This window comes from Lotus japonicus, chromosome 4 (assembly GCF_012489685.1).
Source record: "Lotus japonicus ecotype B-129 chromosome 4, LjGifu_v1.2".
In the NCBI taxonomy this organism is placed as follows: domain Eukaryota; kingdom Viridiplantae; phylum Streptophyta; class Magnoliopsida; order Fabales; family Fabaceae; genus Lotus; species Lotus japonicus.
In genome coordinates this window covers 77888521-77905961 of record NC_080044.1, presented here as the reverse complement: position 1 = coordinate 77905961, position 17441 = coordinate 77888521, and the positions used below count along the sequence as shown (strand labels likewise).

At 37.7% G+C, this 17441-nt stretch overlaps 1 protein-coding gene across 1 annotated transcript; it reads right to left on the bottom strand.

Annotated features, from left to right (window-relative positions):
- Positions 1–2987: 2987 nt before the first annotated feature.
- Positions 2988–4512, bottom strand: LOC130714651 (uncharacterized). Its single transcript, XM_057564572.1, has 2 exons — positions 3655–4512; positions 2988–3364 (listed from the first exon to the last, which is right to left on the bottom strand). The coding sequence occupies exons 1-2, from the start codon at positions 4238–4240 to the stop codon at positions 3330–3332; spliced, it is 621 nt and encodes a 206-aa protein (XP_057420555.1). The 5' UTR covers positions 4241–4512; the 3' UTR covers positions 2988–3329.
- Between the last annotated feature and the right edge of the window lie 12929 nt (positions 4513–17441).

The following is a 17441-nucleotide window of genomic DNA, read 5'->3' as shown; positions in this document are numbered from 1 at the left end:
TTTTGAATTTTTTAAGTAGGTCAAATATATTTAAGTAAAGTGTAGTATAGCATTTTTGCACCCCTACACTACATGACTAAATTCACATATTTCATTAATGTAATGGACCAAAAACTACGCTTTGTTTTGGGACCGTATTCTATTTACATCTATTTTACAGATACTAAAATATATATTTTTCTCTTTTTTCATTTTTCAATATCTACCTTAATTATTTTTCTTCTCATTCACCTCTATTTCTTGTAGAAATTATAATTAACTAAATCTATACTAGGAATTAGAATACCATACAAAATTAGGATAAATTTGAGTACATTTCAAGACATTTTACTAGTCTCTCTGATTTGTAGAAGCACGCACACAATTGTACAGAACATGATCTTCTCTCGTCTTTTGCAAATTGACTTTTTCAATGGATCACGAAGTTGTTAAATGACGTCAGAGACAAGTGGGGATCATACTCTCTATTAACAAAACATAGAAAACCTAATGTTTATCAGTCATGAATATTAGGCCTATTGAGCCCTACACAAAAGCTAACACATACTTGTTAATTGGACTCAGCTCAATAAACTTATATGCACATGATGTCATGGTGATTCCTAAAATAACTCAAAAGGACTACATTAACAAATGAGCTCTTAGAAAAAAAACATATCATACAACATTTAACTCATTTAATTTTATTAAAACAAAACAAACGTCCAAATTAGAATAAAATTCTAACATTCCTCTCATACCAAACAACCTTCAAATCCACTCTTTCATCATTTATTCACAATTTCTCTACTAGGGAAGTAGGGATGCTGATTGTCGAATAAGAAATTATTTGTAACAAATTCTTGATGCGGAAGGTAGGAGAAAGAGAAATCAGTTGTAACTGATAACTGACTGAAAACTGAATTGAATTGATGATTAGAATTGTACAAGTGTTCTCCTTATATACAGAAGATGAACAATCAAAGATAAAGCAACTAACTCAACCAACTAGCTTGGTTAACTAACTACAACTAACAACCATACTAACTAACCTAAGGTTGAGAGCTGGGTAAAAGTACATTAACTATTTACTATATCTAATAGTCCCCCTCAAACTGGAGAGTGTATGTCACACAGTCCCAGTTTGGAGAAAATAGATCGAAACGGAGCTGGTGTTAATGGTTTAGTGAGAATATCTGCAAGCTGAGAAGAGGAAGCTACTGGGAGTAAGTGAATCAGTCCTTGTTGAAGCTTTTCACGCACAATGTGACAGTCAAGCTCAATGTGCTTGGTCCTCTCATGGAAGCTTGGATTATGAGCTATATGCAGAGCTGATTGGTTATCACAGTAGAGAGATACAGGTGAAGTAGGTGAAGCTTGAAGATCTTTCAAAAGATAGCTCAACCATTGAACTTCACACACTGCTGCTGCCATTGCCCGGTACTCTGCTTCACAAGAAGAACGAGAAGCAGTATTCTGTTTCTTAGATCTCCAAGATATCAAAGAAGACCCTAAGAACATGCAATATCCAGTAATAGATTTGCGGGTATCCACACACCCTGCCCAGTCTGAATCACTAAAGGCTGTGAGGACAGTTGAAGAAGCTGCTGGATAAAAAAGACCACAGCCAGGGTTGCCTTTAATGTACTTGAGAACTCGATATGCAGCTGCTTCATGAACATCAGTAGGTGCAGACAAAAACTGACTCAGTTGATTAACTGCAAATGATATATCTGGACGTGTAGTGGTCAGATAGAGAAGTCTTCCAATTAAACGTCAATATGATCCCACATCTGAAAGTGGAGTTCCTGAGGTAACACCAATCTTTTGAGAGTGATCCATTGGTGTTGAAGCTGGTTTTCCACCAAGTAGGCCTGAATCTGAGAGTAGCTCTAAAGCATATTTGCGCTGATTCAGGACAATGCCTGCTTGAGACCTTGCTATTTCTAAGCCTAAGAAGAATTTGGCCTCACCAATATCTTTTATTCGAAACTGAGCATGTAATGATTCCTTGACTAAGTTTATCTCAGTCATGTCATTCCCTGCTAACAACACATCATCTACATACAGTAACAAAGCAGTGAATGATCCAGTGGTAGGTACAATGAAAGTCTTGCAAATTAGAGGGAGGTCTTCTGGTTCTAGTTGAAATCCTTTGTGGATTATCCTGTGAAGGAATTTGTTGAATGGGTTCTAACTGGTCAACAACATTGGGTTCAGTGTCAATGAGACCTAAGAACTCTTCATTCAAGAAATTGGGTTGGGGCAACACAAAAGGCTCGGTTTTGTTTTCAGTTTCAGTGTGAGCTTGGTATGGGAATATGTTTTCATGAAAGACAACATTTCTAGAAATAGAGATGTCTCTACACTTCAGATCATACACTAAATAACCCTTGGTTCCTGATTTGAACCCTAGGAAAACACACCTTTTAGCTTGTGGATCAAATTTAGTCCTGTGACTTGACAAAGTAGAAGCAAAGCAAAGAGAACCAAACACTCTAAGTGTGGTCAAATCCGGTAGCTCTTTATGAAGCAGTTGAAAAGGACATTTGTTGTCTAAAACTGGACTAGGAAGTCTATTGATTAAGTAGACTGAATGGATAATGGCATGTGCCCAAAAAATTTTAGGGAGATGTGCTTGAAATAGCAAAGCCCTAGCCACATTCAAAATATGCTGATGTTTTCTTTCAACAATGGAGTTTTGTTGAGGTGTCTCAACACAACTTGTTTGATGAACTATCCCTTTTGTGGCATAAAACTGATCTAAAGCAAACTCTTTGCCATTGTCACTCCTAACAACTTTCACTGTTGTATTATATTGATTAACTACTAGAGCACAAAATTCCTGAACTAGGTTTCTTACTTCAGCCTTAGACTTAAGTAAGTATACCCATGTATATCTAGAGTAGTCATCAACTATGGTTAGGAAATAAGAATAACCATGTAAAGAGTGAACAGAAACAAGACCCCAAATATCCACATGAATAAGCTGAAAAATAGCAGTAGAAACAGATGTACTAAGGGGAAAACTCAATTTCTTTTGCTTTGCAAGTGGACAAATATCACACACAGTATCTTTTGTGCAATGTACATATGGAAAGAGGTCATTAATTGATTGACCTTTGACAAAAGAAGGATGGCCTAGCCTATAGTGCCACAAATTTTGTACACTAGACTGAAAAACACAAGCTAAACTGTGTCTATTTACAATGGTAGGAAATGAAGCAGAATCACAAGTTTTCAAGGGATTTACAGTAGTATTTGCACTGGTATTTACACTGTCTGAATGTGTAGCTTGAAATGGATGTACAGAGGCTTTGTTGAAGATGTATAACCCTCCTCTCTCTACTTTAGCTGTGCCAATCGTCCTCCAAGCATTGGAATCCTGAATTAAGCAAACATCATCCTCAAATGTTAGCTTATAGTGAAGACACTTTACTAGCTTATGCACTGAGATCAAGTTGGAATCAAAGTTTGTCAAGAATAAGACATTTGTGAGAATAAAGGATGGAGTAATATGAATAGACCCTTTGATCAAAGCTGTTTCTGTTGTACCATTTGGCATAGAGACAGGAATTGGTGCTACATGCTTATATGAATGAAAGTAACTCAAGGTATTGCAAATATGATCTGTTGCACCAGTGTCAAGTATCCAGAAAGTGTCAAGGGGATTACCATTCTTAGTCAGTACACCTTGTGAAGAGCCTTTACCATTCTTAGACGATTGACCTTGAACACACGAGTTTACACTAGCCTGATGACCTGAGGATGAACCCTTTTGCTCTTGAGGTGGAAGAAGGGCTAGCAAGTGATGGTATTGGTCTGCAGTGAAGCCAAACCTTGTGCTCTCTTGTCCTGAAACTGCCTCCTGAGAATCTTGGTCTTCTTCATTGCTATGGACACAATTTGCAGAACGGTTGGCATACTTAGGATTCTTGAATTTGAAACCTGGTGGGAATCCATGTTTCTTGTAGCAATCCTCTACTGTATGACCCATTTTTCCACAGTAAGAACACTTCTTGTTGGACCACTTGTTTCCTCCATAGTTGCTGCTGCAACCTCCTGAGGAAGAGTGATGAGAATTCCTATTCTCAGAATGTGTAGACCTATTCTCAGCTTGAGCACCTCGATTCTCACTTGTACCTTCTCTTGAGACCATCATAGCTTTGGATCCAGAAACATTTTCACAAGAAAATTGTCTTTCTTGTTGAGCAACAAGAGCAAACACACGATTTACATTGGGGAGGATATCTAATAACATCAACTGAGACCTAACCTCAGAAAATTGATCATTCAAACCCCTAAGAAATCTAACCACCTGGTTCTTATTTCTTTCCTCTTCAACATTCCTAATCGCTCCACATGAACACCGCAGATTCTGATTTGCTTGATCGATTCCTTGGATTGGCTTAATGAGGCCATGCAATTCGCCCACTAAAAGTAGTTAAGTTACCGTTAGTTGCTTGGTATCAGATGTGATTCATTTTCACGTGGTATTGTTGAAGGTCAATATTCTCATGCATCAAAGCTTGGTTAACCTATAAGACCCTTGTCACTTGTGAGTCTATATTTAAGGAGTACTGTGCTTGCTCATTTTCATCTTTAGGCATCTTGCTCCATTATGAATTAAGGCAAAATTGAGAGCCGGGCATCTTATGGGCCTTCATATATTAAAGCATTGTGGGAATAGTTAATATTATTGTGGAATCTAATTCTACCACTAGGGCAATCAAATTGCTAATGCTTTGGCAAAGCATGCACTATACTTCAGACTTTATAATGTCTCGTCTTTTTTGCCTGCCTTTACCTTTTTTCTTAAATCATTTTTCGGTGTGCCTTTATTTGGGCCTGCAGTTCATATATGATTAACACACAAAAAATGTTTATCATGACACATTTGAGACTAAGTGAGCCCAATATTAGAAAATTAAAAAAAAAAAATATATATATATATATATACACATGATTTTAAATGGTTTTGTCAATTTTTTTATAGAACATTATATCCAAAATCAATAATGAGTATTTTCTTTTTTTTTTGCTGCATAATAATGAGTATTTTCATGTTGTGAAAACTATATTAATCTTAACTAAAAAAGTCTTATTAATTATTTAAGGGTGTACTAAACCTTTCGTGAAGTGTTTCTCCTATATTATTTAAAAAAAGAAAAAACCACTTTTACTTTTTTAACAACACTGCACTAACCTTTCATAACGGGTGTTGAGTATTATTTACACTATCAATGAGTTATATTCAAGAAAAGATGATTATCTATTAGCAACCATCATCGAGCATTGTGAGTTGAAGTTATATGAAATTATACAGCTCCCTGCCACAACTATTACTACCGTTGTTGTCATTGCTATCGTCATTGCCACTACCGACTCCACTGTCATTATTATCCCCCTCCACCGTCGTTGTCATCACTAGCATCTCTACCACCATCACCCATAACTACCACTATCACTACCATTCTCCACCCCACTATCCTGTACTAAATATATGATTGTATCAATTTAACCAAGAATTAACTAAATACACCTCTTAGAATAATTTTTTCTTTATTCAACTCCCTTCTTAAGAGGCAAACTTTCAAACACAAGTTTTCAAAATTCCTTTATTTTTAATACTGCAGGATATCCTCGTGGCTGGTTACTATTTTAGTCAATTTTAATTAATGAATTCCATTCAAGTTTTCAACAACCCTTTCCTATCCTACACCCTTTAGTTAGTGAAGTCAACCCTAGTTAAGCTTGAGTGGAGTAAGTAAGTAACCATGGTAGGAGAAGATAACACTAGTACAAGCACACGCGTGAGGGAAGCTTCGCACACGTGCCGAATCCCATGTATTTAATTTAAAAACTTAATTGAATTTCCGGTGAAGAAGCGGGTAATTACTGAAAAACCATTCCAACAGATAAACCATTTTTCTCAAATTAACTAAACCCACACTTGTCCTTACCTGCCATTCCGGGCAGCCCGTGACACAATCTTTTGGGTTTCCGGACGCTGCCCAAACTGCCCGATTCTTCGTTCAGAAATTACGAACGAACACACACACACGCTTGCTCTGTGTTTCCCTTGTCTCTCTCTTCTCACACACTCACTCTGATATTTCTTCTATATTTTGAGTGCTCCGTGTTTCTACGATCACGATCCAACGGTCCACAATGCACGGAGCTTGTTCCTCTAGTTTCCCGAGGTTTTAGAGCTCCAAACCCTCAGATCCAGCTTCTCTGTCTCTTGATCTTCCTTCCTGGTAAGCTCTTTCAACCTTCTTCCTTCACAATTCTCGCTAATTCTCTGTTTTTCAGCTTTATCTTTCTCAATCTCTCAGTTTCTTCGTTGAAATCTCTTCTTCTCATGCTACCTCTGTAGTTCATGTTCATGCTTTTGTTCTTAGCTTCAATTTTCCGCTGTGAATTTCTATTTTGTTCCTCTTTCTCTATTTTTCATGTCTCTTTAATTTAATTTATTTATTTTTATCCTTCGTTTTAATAAGCTTTGTTGAACCATACAGAGGAAAGTGAAAATATTATATTAAAATAAAATAAAATTTGGTGTGATAATTGTGGAAACAAGAACAGAAACTGACGTGATTTTGCAGAAGATCTGACTGACGGTGGTGATAACATTTTTTAATTATTTTTTTACAGGATAAGATTATCTGGTTCGAGAAGTTATTTTTTGTTTGTTCTTCGTACGGAATGGAGACTGAACACGGAATGATGACGGTGACGCTAGGTGGTGGCGCGTTGGCGGAAGTGGTGGTGACTTTGGTAGCTTCTGCTGTCGTCAAAGCTACGCTTTTGGCCGCGGTGAGTTACAACTTACTAGTTACTGGTTTCAACCTTGACCAGATCTAAGTAACTAACCCTATCTATTTGTGTTTCTATTGAAAGCAGCAATTTGTGTTATTTTTTCTCGTTTTTTATGGTCTAATCAATTAGAGGAATTTTTCTTTCTTTCTTTCTCTTTGGGCTTTTTGTCAATATGCGCCTATGCTACACCCGCTGGGTGCAGAATAAGGCTTGGATTATCGTCGGGCTAACGTGCGCCGGTGGTTTTGAGTTTTTTTGTGCTGGTGTTTGCTAACATGAGCCTTCTTTTATTTGTAGAGTAACAAGAAAATAATATGAAAGAATTTTTGAGGAGATGGTCTTTTGAAATTTTAGTATTTTTTCCACTTTTATTATCTTGAGAATATATATAATTGAAGAAGGCCTTTTGCATACATTTTATTTTAGGATGAAAATGTGTCTTTTACTCTATTTTTGGAATAAAGTGTGGATTTTGATTCGTTTGTGAATTTCGGTGACTTTTTTGTTTGCCCGGAGCGGAACTGGTTTTGAAGTATGAAGTGTAGTTGTGAGTTTAGTTTAAGTTCCGTGTTGAGAATGGAAAATATCTTTTTGTCGTATGTATGGGATGGTAAAAGTCAAAAGTCAAGGGAAGTGGGTTTCTAAATCGGTGGTGGATTTTAGGATTATTCGTTTGGATATGCCATTTGTGCGTTGCAGTGACGCGTGTCCTTTTTCCTAGCATCCTGGGTACGAAAGTGTGGAATCCTATGCGATGTCGACATAATCATTAGGAGGCTTTACTACATTGAATTTTAGGATGTTTTTTTTCAAATGTAATTTTAAACGTGACTTTTCTTCATACGTGTCAATGGTAAAACTCAAAGTAGGGTAGATATTGGGCCTAGGCCCTCCACATAAACAAAAAAATATTGTTATTTTCTAGATTCCGTCACAATAGTAGTTTAATTTCTTTTTTGGGAAAAATATCATTGGGTTTGCTCTTATATACTACTCCATTGGGAGCATGGTAGTTAGTATCGCAAGTATCGTACAATACGTATCGCGATACGATACGAAAATCGACTCAACGATGCGTATCCCATGCATGTATCTATTTGTGTTCGTATCGCGCCGCGTATCGTTGGTATCGCACATGTATCGCCGGTATCGTTTCTAGGACTGAATCGCACGATTCCAACACAGCTTGGATCCGGGTCGGATCCCACGGCCCGGTTTGAATTTTGAACGTTTTTCAGCTTTTTTTCAGTTTTTTTTTTTTAAAAAAAGGGTTCAAAATGCTGTTTCAACTTATTCTCCTAGAAATTAGGAAGTGGGTCATTTAATTTCATTAAATATTAACCTAAAAAATGCTGTTTCACCTTAACCAGCCCATTCACGTCTTGCTGCCTTTGTTCTCTGTTTCAAACTTTCACGTTGTTTGCCCTGTTCTCTGAATTATATTTTAATTGTTTGCATTTAGTCATTTTATTGATGTTTAGTACTTTAGTTTGGCTTATGGCTTCGAATTAGGTTGAAATTAAACTTTGTGAGACTATTTTTCTACTTATGACTTGGATATTTGATTATTTTGAACTATATTTATATGATATATTAGTATATTATTTCATTTATGACTTAAATTTTTTTGTGTCCGTATCTTACGATACATGTTACGATACGATACGCGACACGGAAATAGGGTCTAACGATACACGATACGTATCTCGATTTGACTACTTTGATTGGGAGTACTATATTTCAATTTCAATTATATGCCAAAGTACGGCTAAATTGAATGAAAACTTAGTAACCAAAAGAATTGAATGAAACTGAGTTCTTAATTTTGTTTGAGTGAATGTGGCAATTAATATATAAAGTTGCTTTATAGCACTTTAGGGTTGTAGCACGTATAGTTGTCCTAAATCTTCGAAACTTATGTATTTTTGAATCATTGTTTGCTGCAGGATCTCTGTGGGCTGTTACTAATCAACATGGCCACAACCAAAGGAGAGACTAAATCTCAAAGTGAAGACAAGCAACATGATGCTGAGGGAGAAGATGGCAATGACGATGAGGGCGATGAAGATGATGATGGTGATGGCCCATTCGGAGAGGGTGAAGAGGATTTGTCATCTGAAGATGGAGCTGGATATGGCAACAATTCAAACAACAAGAGCAACTCAAAGAAGGCTCCTGAAGGTGGTCCGGGTGCTGGTGCTGGGCCAGAAGAAAATGGTGAAGATGAAGAAGATGAAGATGGTGAGGACCAAGAGGATGATGATGACGACGATGAAGATGACGATGAAGAGGATGATGGTGGAGAAGATGAGGAGGAAGAGGGTGTTGAAGAGGAAGATAATGAAGACGAGGAGGAGGATGAGGAAGATGAGGAAGCACTGCAGCCCCCCAAGAAGAGGAAGAAGTAAACAACATTAGCTGAGTCGAGCCTCCTCCTGTTTGTATTGTTGTGTACGAATTTGGATTCTAACTTCCATGTTTTTTTTCCTGTGCTAAACATCCATGTTGTTATTCACTTCATAAGGAGGCCTATGTAGGACACTTTTTAATTGTTATCTGTTTTTACCATTGCGTAATTAGAATGCTACATTTATTGAGCAGGCAATGTCAAATTTTAAAAGAGAAAAGTTTATGATCTGAGTTTTGACTTAACTTTACTCCCTCCTTGACCTCTATTGTTAATAATCTAAGGGGGGAAAAGAAGTCCTATGATTGTAGAAATTCTTTTCCTGATATTGGCAGAACTTGCCACCCTTGGACTTTTAGCCTAAAATGGCACTGGCTAAGTAAGGGAAAATTAGCAAAAATAATACTCCAATCTTGGTGATAGTAAAATTAGCAATTGCGAATCCAAGACAAATAAGTTTTTAAACTAGTTATTATTTCATAATACACAAATTAAATCTTGTGATAATTTTGACATACTTTTGTTTAAATCTTTCTAGTGTAATGTTAAATCTTATAGACCACTCCTTTTCTTTTTTTGGTCAAATTATAGACCACTCCTTAACATATATTTCTTTGTAACTCTTTTTTTGTCAATATATTTCTTTGTAATTAAATAGTACAATAATGTTTGGGCTGTATGGGCCCATTTTACCTTTTCAAGGCTCATCTTTGTATTTGGGTTCAGCTTTTTTTTATGGTAGACTGACAAAAAAATTACTTTTCATTATAGGAGCCCTTTGTATTTCTGTTGGGCTGAGGACTCGTGTCATTAGTAGCATGTACCATAGGTATTGTGTATTTTTTCACTTGGTCTCCCACATCTTGTTCTTATTTTTTATCAAATCACTTATCATATTTATAATTTTATCTTTTATGTCCTCTCTCTTTATGTGTGTAAGTGGACTTAGGGTGTCAAATTAAATGTTTTCTTAGAAATAATGCTCACTCGAGAGAAATCACCTAGAGAAGTAAGTTTTGTTAAGGAATCACCAAACTTGGATGTGCAAACCATTTGCATATGTAAACCAAAGTGTTCCCTCCAAAAATTTGACGCTAAACATAAGTTCAAGGTATATGGTGACCGCAATATAAACGACTAGTTTATTGAGCCTGCAACTTCAAGGAGTTTGGGGTGGCGTATCATCTTGAAATTTTAGATCAAGAAATAAGTTTAAAGTATAATAAAGGAGATTGGGATAAAAAATGATGAAAATGTCGAGATAAAACATTACACAAATCAATAGAGCTCATGGCCTCATGGACCATAGAGAGTGTGTAGCTTCCAGAATATGTATGCTAGAACTCGAGCTCTACCATAAGCCAAGACATAGTGATGTTTGGGTGTAGGAAGAGCATTGGGTGGTTCGGTCGGTTCGAGCCCATTTAGCTCTATCCATCTAAAACCAATACATGTAGTGCGTTGCCCAATCACACCAAATTGGCACAGTCGGGCGGTTAGGGTTCAAGTTCAATCGGTGGTCGGGTGATTGGGATGGTTCATATGGATCGGATTGGGCCTATAATTGGGCCAAACACGTATTAAAAGATAACCTTGTTACCGTGTGCAAGTGATTACAACAGTGTTGTTGTGATTTCACCTGGATTGTGTTTTTTCACGTTGTTGGGATAATCAATTTGGAAAGAGACTTGGGCATGTGATCCGGTGGGCAGGCAAGGCAGTATGCATTATGCAATGCACACCGAACAGAACAATGACATCTCCCCTGGCCTACCTTTGAGCTTTTTCTTCTACACGTTCCTCATTCAATGTGCTCCCCCACTCACCCCCCACTTCGATTATTAATAAAATATCTATCAAAAAACATCCTCATCTGCATTCTTATCAATAATCATTAAAAAACCATGATGTGCAATTGATTGAATTGAGTATCATGAGACTTATTTTGTTGCTCACCTCATTTCTTAAGGTTTTTTGATTATCTCTTATTAATATGAATTGTATTTTGTTGTTAAGCATCTACAATTTAATGCGAGCACATGAGACGAAAGGATTTCACGCTTAAATTGACAGGTGAAATATTATGTTCTAAACGCAACATTATTATTAAAAAACTATGTGCCGACCCACAATAACAGTAAAGTAAAGTATGATTCAGGAAACAAACAAAAAAAGATCCAACAGGCAGCAACAACTTCACAATTAGGCCTCAGCCTTATCCAAAACCGCTCACAGTATTCTATTCAACTTGAAAATATGATGTACCTTCCATTTCCTATATAAATCGTTTTTCACTTTCCATTAACCTTCAAATCAAAAGCACACAACAAGTTAACATTCACATCACATTCCACACTTCATTTGCTTTCATATTACAGTGATTGAGATTCAATTCTAAGATGTCTGACATTGCTATGTTGGTGGCTGAGGAGTATGAAAGGAGGGTCAAGATTTTAAAAAGAGCTGGTGCTAGTAATGGTGGCGGTGTAGGATTAGCAGCGGCAGAAATTGACATGTTTTCTTGGGCATCGACGATGGTGTCGAGGATGAAGGAAAAGAAGCTGCAGGTTGCCAATGTGAATATGAACTGGGTTTTGGAACCCAGAACCCAAATTGCCACTGCTGCTTCTAACTGCCTCTTCTCTGCTTGAAGTTGAATGAATAGTGCTTCAGCTTTCTGTTCATCACCTCACTCTTTACTTCATCTAGTGGGTTTTCATTCATTTTGGGTGTTCTAATTTTAGTACTGAAATCTTGTACACAGCTATATTTCAATTCCAATTAAGGATGTTTTATATGTAACAGATTTTGTTGGACTAATGTATTTATGAAGAGAATTTTGTTTGCTTAATTCAAAATTTGATGTTTGAGCTATATAAAACATAATTTTGAAAACAGGGGCGTGTAAACAGAGTCTAGCACATCATTTTTTTCTATAAGCTTAATGACGAAAGAGTCCTTATACATGAATTGCGTCGTGCGACATACATTTAATATGTGTTTAACATCGGTTTTTGACTACCTCTAAATGGGAAGAGTGAAAAAAAAGTTTATGCCAATAGAAACTCTTACTAAACATTGCCAAACCACTTGGGTATCTTTGCTTAAAATACTTTTACTTTGCATATTGTGGCTGCCAGTAATAATTAAGATTCACATATATTAATGTTGTGACTTTTGTATGTCCGACAAAAGTTATCATGTCAAAATATATATTTAAGGACAACCAGAGATATATCATTATACGAATTACATCGTCCGACCCAATATCTTTTAACGAATAAATTGAGGGTTCAGTCCTAAAAAAATTAACAATATAAAATTTGCATGCACAAATGTGAAGCAGTTAATTAAGCAATCAAGACAAGAGTTTGTCTCACGACGAACTTGCTTGAAAGAGACATTCTTAGAGTAGATAGCAATAGAAATAACCACATGAGAGTGATGCAAAAGAGAAAGAGTAAAAATTGGTCACGAGAAATGAAGAATGTGATAGTTGAACAGTACTCATATTTAATTTTCTATCAACAAACATCCGCATTAATAATTTGATTCACCTTTTGAACAAACAAATGTTTTATTACCTTGACTATTTAAAAGTTTTGAATCTGGTCAAATTCTAACTAGATTCAAGCCAAAAAAATAAAATAAAAAATCTGTACCCTTACACATTTAAGGCTCGTTTAGTGGTCAGGATATGATAAGAGCGGGATATGATAAATGATTGAATAAGAACATGTTATGATAAAAGAATGATAGACTTTTATCCTAGAAACAGTGGAAAATGTATCAAATTTTCCTTTAAAATAAAAAATTCATAATCTTCATAAACTGATATCCTATTCTATCAGGATAATTTCTATCATAACTCTCAACTCAGAATAATTTTTACATATATTAGACAAGATATAATAAGGAACACGATAGTATTATCTTATCCTGCTGACGCAACAAACGATATATTACAGCAGGATATGATTGCTAACATATCATGTCTACTTATCCTGTCCACCAAACAAGCCTTAGTTCTGTCTAATCAACTTCAATGAGCCTACCATTTTCTTTATGGAAGGGACTCGTTTCATGACTAACCCTGCTTGAACTTGAATCAAAGTGGAAAAGGTGATGACCAAAAGTTGCTTTGATCATCATAATCCTTCATTTGCCGCATAGCTGGTTAGAGCCCTGAAACTTTCTCCTTCAACCAAGAAAAAACATCATTAATAGAAACAACGAAGCATCATTAATTTGAGTCCCTTAAAATGTAGTTATCGGTTTTTTTTTTTTTTTTTTTTAAGAATTCACCAATAAATCTTTGAAAGTGTAATTATAGATAACTTGGCTCCTAAAAATTGAAAAACACATATGGAATGATCAATAATCAATTTATATTAGTCTCGCCTTAAAAGGTAGTTTAACAGCAGACCTCAAATTAAAATTTATATAACCCCAAGATAAAATTGAACTTGTTCGGGTCGATTTTTCTATGAAAATGACGGACTTGAATCACTTCAACCTAGAAATTTTTAAGGTTTAAATATGTTTCTAGTCCCTATAAAATAGTGATGAATTGGTTCTAATATCTTTAAAAATGTTTCATAGCTCTTGAAAGTTAATGAAATAAGTGAAATTAGTCATCGGTTCATTATTCACTAAAACTAAGATAAATAATTTGTGACGGATGAAAATTACCGCTAATACACAAAAACTATGACAAAGACTAAATTCAATAATGTTGGAGACTATTAGCTTTGATTTTATTTTTTTCAAAAGACCAGACTAAATTCATCCATATTTTACAGAAATTAAAAACATATTTATCGTTGTTGAACTAATTTCAATCCATTTATTTAACTTAAATTCTTAAATTTTACCCAGCTTAACTCTTTAATTTACCTCCTTAAGACCTTAACCACTTAATTATGTATGGTGTGTGGTCATTAATTGTAGAATAATCACAACTTCTCTTTGAGTAGCAGCACCTACTCATGTAGGTCGATGAAAACAACTAATATCATGATCATATTCTTCATTTACTTTTTGATTGAATAATACTGTGTTATTCCAATAATTCCGTAGCATTTCTGTTAGAAATGTGTTTTCTATATTAAAACTTTACTTGTCTTTTTTGGTTAAAAGGAGGGATTACAACCCAAAGCGAAAATACTACACGCGAGTAGCGCGCGGGAGAGAACCTCCCATTACATCAAAAAGAAGAAGGTTGGACACCCTGGGGGGAGGATAATCCAAAATGTGGATACCGAAATCGAGATCATGCGCCATATTAGCGAGTTCATCAGCCACACTATTAGCCTCTCTACAAGCATGAACACATTGGAAGTCCCAATCTCTGTCCTTCCACTGTCGAATTTGAGAAATCATCCCACCATAAGGATGCAGAACATCACTACCTTCATTGATGAGCTTCACAGCCACACTAGAATCACTTTCCACCACTAAACGCGGCACACCCCGATCCCAAGCAAGCTGAATGACTGAAAATATCCCCCACAGCTCAGCCCACAACACGTTGGAAGTTCCCAAGTTTCTGCAAAAGCCAAAGAGCCAACGCCCATAGCTGTCACGACACACGCCACCACACGCCGCTAAGTTCGATGTGCCTCTAACCGAGCCATCGGTATTACTCTTCACCCACGCCGGTGGAGGTGGAGACCAACCAACTTGCACCGTGTGGTAACTAGCTCGACGGGGAAGAGCTGGGTTCTGCATCATATTTCTGCAATGCACATAATCCAGTTGCTGCCGTAATCCAGACGTCAGAACTTTATGCAAATCGAAAGGAACCCCCTGGAACACAAAGCACGAGCGAGAAGTCCAAATATTCCACAGGAGAAGACCAAAATCAGGAACAACACCTCCTCCTATAGGCGCTAGCAAGCTACTGCGAAGCTGCCCCAGCAACCAAGGACGGAGATCACTCGCGATAAAGGCTTGAAAAAGGTGACCAGGAACAAGTTGCTGCCAAAGAGGACGAACACAAGCACAATCTCGAAGAAGATGTATAATTGTCTCACTCTCTTCATTACAGAGGGGACAAAGAGAGTCCAAAGCCATACCCGCACGCCAGCGCCGGTAATTAACCCAAATACCATTATTAAGAACCCTCCACAGAAAATTAGCAACTTTGAACGGCCCATCCCACTTCCATATGTGATGCCACGACAACCCAGGGTTCCCCTCCACCATCCCGGGGCGCGCATCATACGCTGATTTGGAAGAGAAAATACCATTATGAGTCAGGTTCCAAATTATCCTATCTGGCCCGATGTTAGGAGCAGGAGGAGGCATAGCAAGGATTTCAGCACAAACGTGGGGAGGAAGGAGATGCTGAAACCGAGAGATTTTCCAAGCCCGCAGGTCATGGTTAAAGAAATCTGCGACAGTTAAAACTTCATCTAGCAAATTGACAGGATGCATAGCCACGTCCCTCAGAATCATACCCGAATGAACCCATTTATCACACCAGAAACTGACATGAGAACCGTCCCCTATTCTCCACCGAAGGTTCAAGTTCAACTCTTCCCAGGTGTTACGAATAGCCCGCCAAACGTGAGACTCGGAATGACGCTTCTGAACAATTGGTAACGGACCCGAGCCACAAGCATACTTCTCACGAAGAACCCGAGCCCACAACGCTTCCTTGTTGGTAACCATGCCCCAACCAAGCTTCATCACAAGAGACCGATTAAACGCATGCATTTGGCGAAGCCCTAGCCCACCTTCTCGCTTTGGACGACAAAGCTTATCCCAAGCCACAGGGTGTGCCACCCTCCCACCTTCTGCATTCTCTCTAATCTGTTACAGACTTCTTTAGGCATAAGATTTGTCTGCATACAGTAAGTAGGAAGGGCAGCTATGACAGATTTTGCAAGAGTGACCCTCCCTGCAAAGTTTAAAACATTTGATCGCCAAGAAGATAAACGCCTCTGGGTTCTGTCAAGAATAAACTGATAGGAACTAGCAGTCATCCTTTGGTGCGCTAGAGGGACACCCAAATATTTACCTAGGTCATGAGTAAGAGAGATACCCGCTACATCACACAACTGGTTAGCCACAATTGCACCCACATTAGATGACACCATCATCTTAGTTTTCGCCACACTAACCTTCATGCCAGAATCATGACAAAAGTCCTCAAGGCAAGCCACAATAGTATCCATTTGACCAATAGAAGCTTCCCCAAATAACAAAAGATCATCCGCAAAGAAAAGGTGGGAAAGCGAAGGTCCATTCCTTGACAATTTAATAGGCTTCCACTCCCCAGCAACAATAGCATCATTAATCCTATGAGCCAACCTTTCCATGCAAAGGACAAAAAGATAAGGCGAGAGAGGATCCCCTTGGCGAAGACCTCTTTGAGGATTAAAAGCATCAGTACGGTCACCATTAAAACAAACCCTGTAGCTACAAGTAGTGACACATTGCATAATGAGATTGCAAAGATGTTCTTCCAGGCCAACAAGCCGCAAAGTGTCCAACACGAACGACCATCTCAAGCGATCATAAGCTTTTTCAAGATCAACTTTGATTGCAATCCACCCCTTGTCCCGCCGAAGCGTTCTCATAGAATGGAACACTTCCTGGGTAATGATTATATTATCCGAGCTGTGGCGGCCAGGTACAAAACTGCACTGATTTGGAGAGATAAGATCACTCATGACACTTCTCAATCTGTTGGTGATGATTTTGGTAACAGCCTTGAAGATCACATTACAAAGAGAGATAGGCCTGAAATGGTTAATCCGCTCCGGACTCTCAATCTTAGGGATGAGCACAATAAGAGTTTCATTGATCTGACCAATCAAAGATGGGTCCGCAAAGTAACGTAGGACAAAGTCGATGGTGCTCTCCCCCACATGATGCCACTGGGACTGGAAGAAGATAGGTTGAAACCCATCAGGACCTGGTGCCTTCAGGGGGCCCATACTGAAGATAGCATCCTTCACCTCAAAGTCATTTACCTCAGCATGGAGGTGATCTAGGAACGCCGCTGACAGAGGGGTAAAGGATGTGTTGCACACCAAGGGAACATGTATTCCATCCTCCATGTAACTAGTCCTGAAAAAATCAAAGGTCATATTCCTAAGAACATCATAATCAGTAATTAGATTACCATTTACATCCAGCAAGGCTTCAATACGGTTCCTCTTCCTCCGCACCAAGGTGGTCGTATGAAAGAACTTGGTATTCCGATCCCCAAACTGGAGCCAAA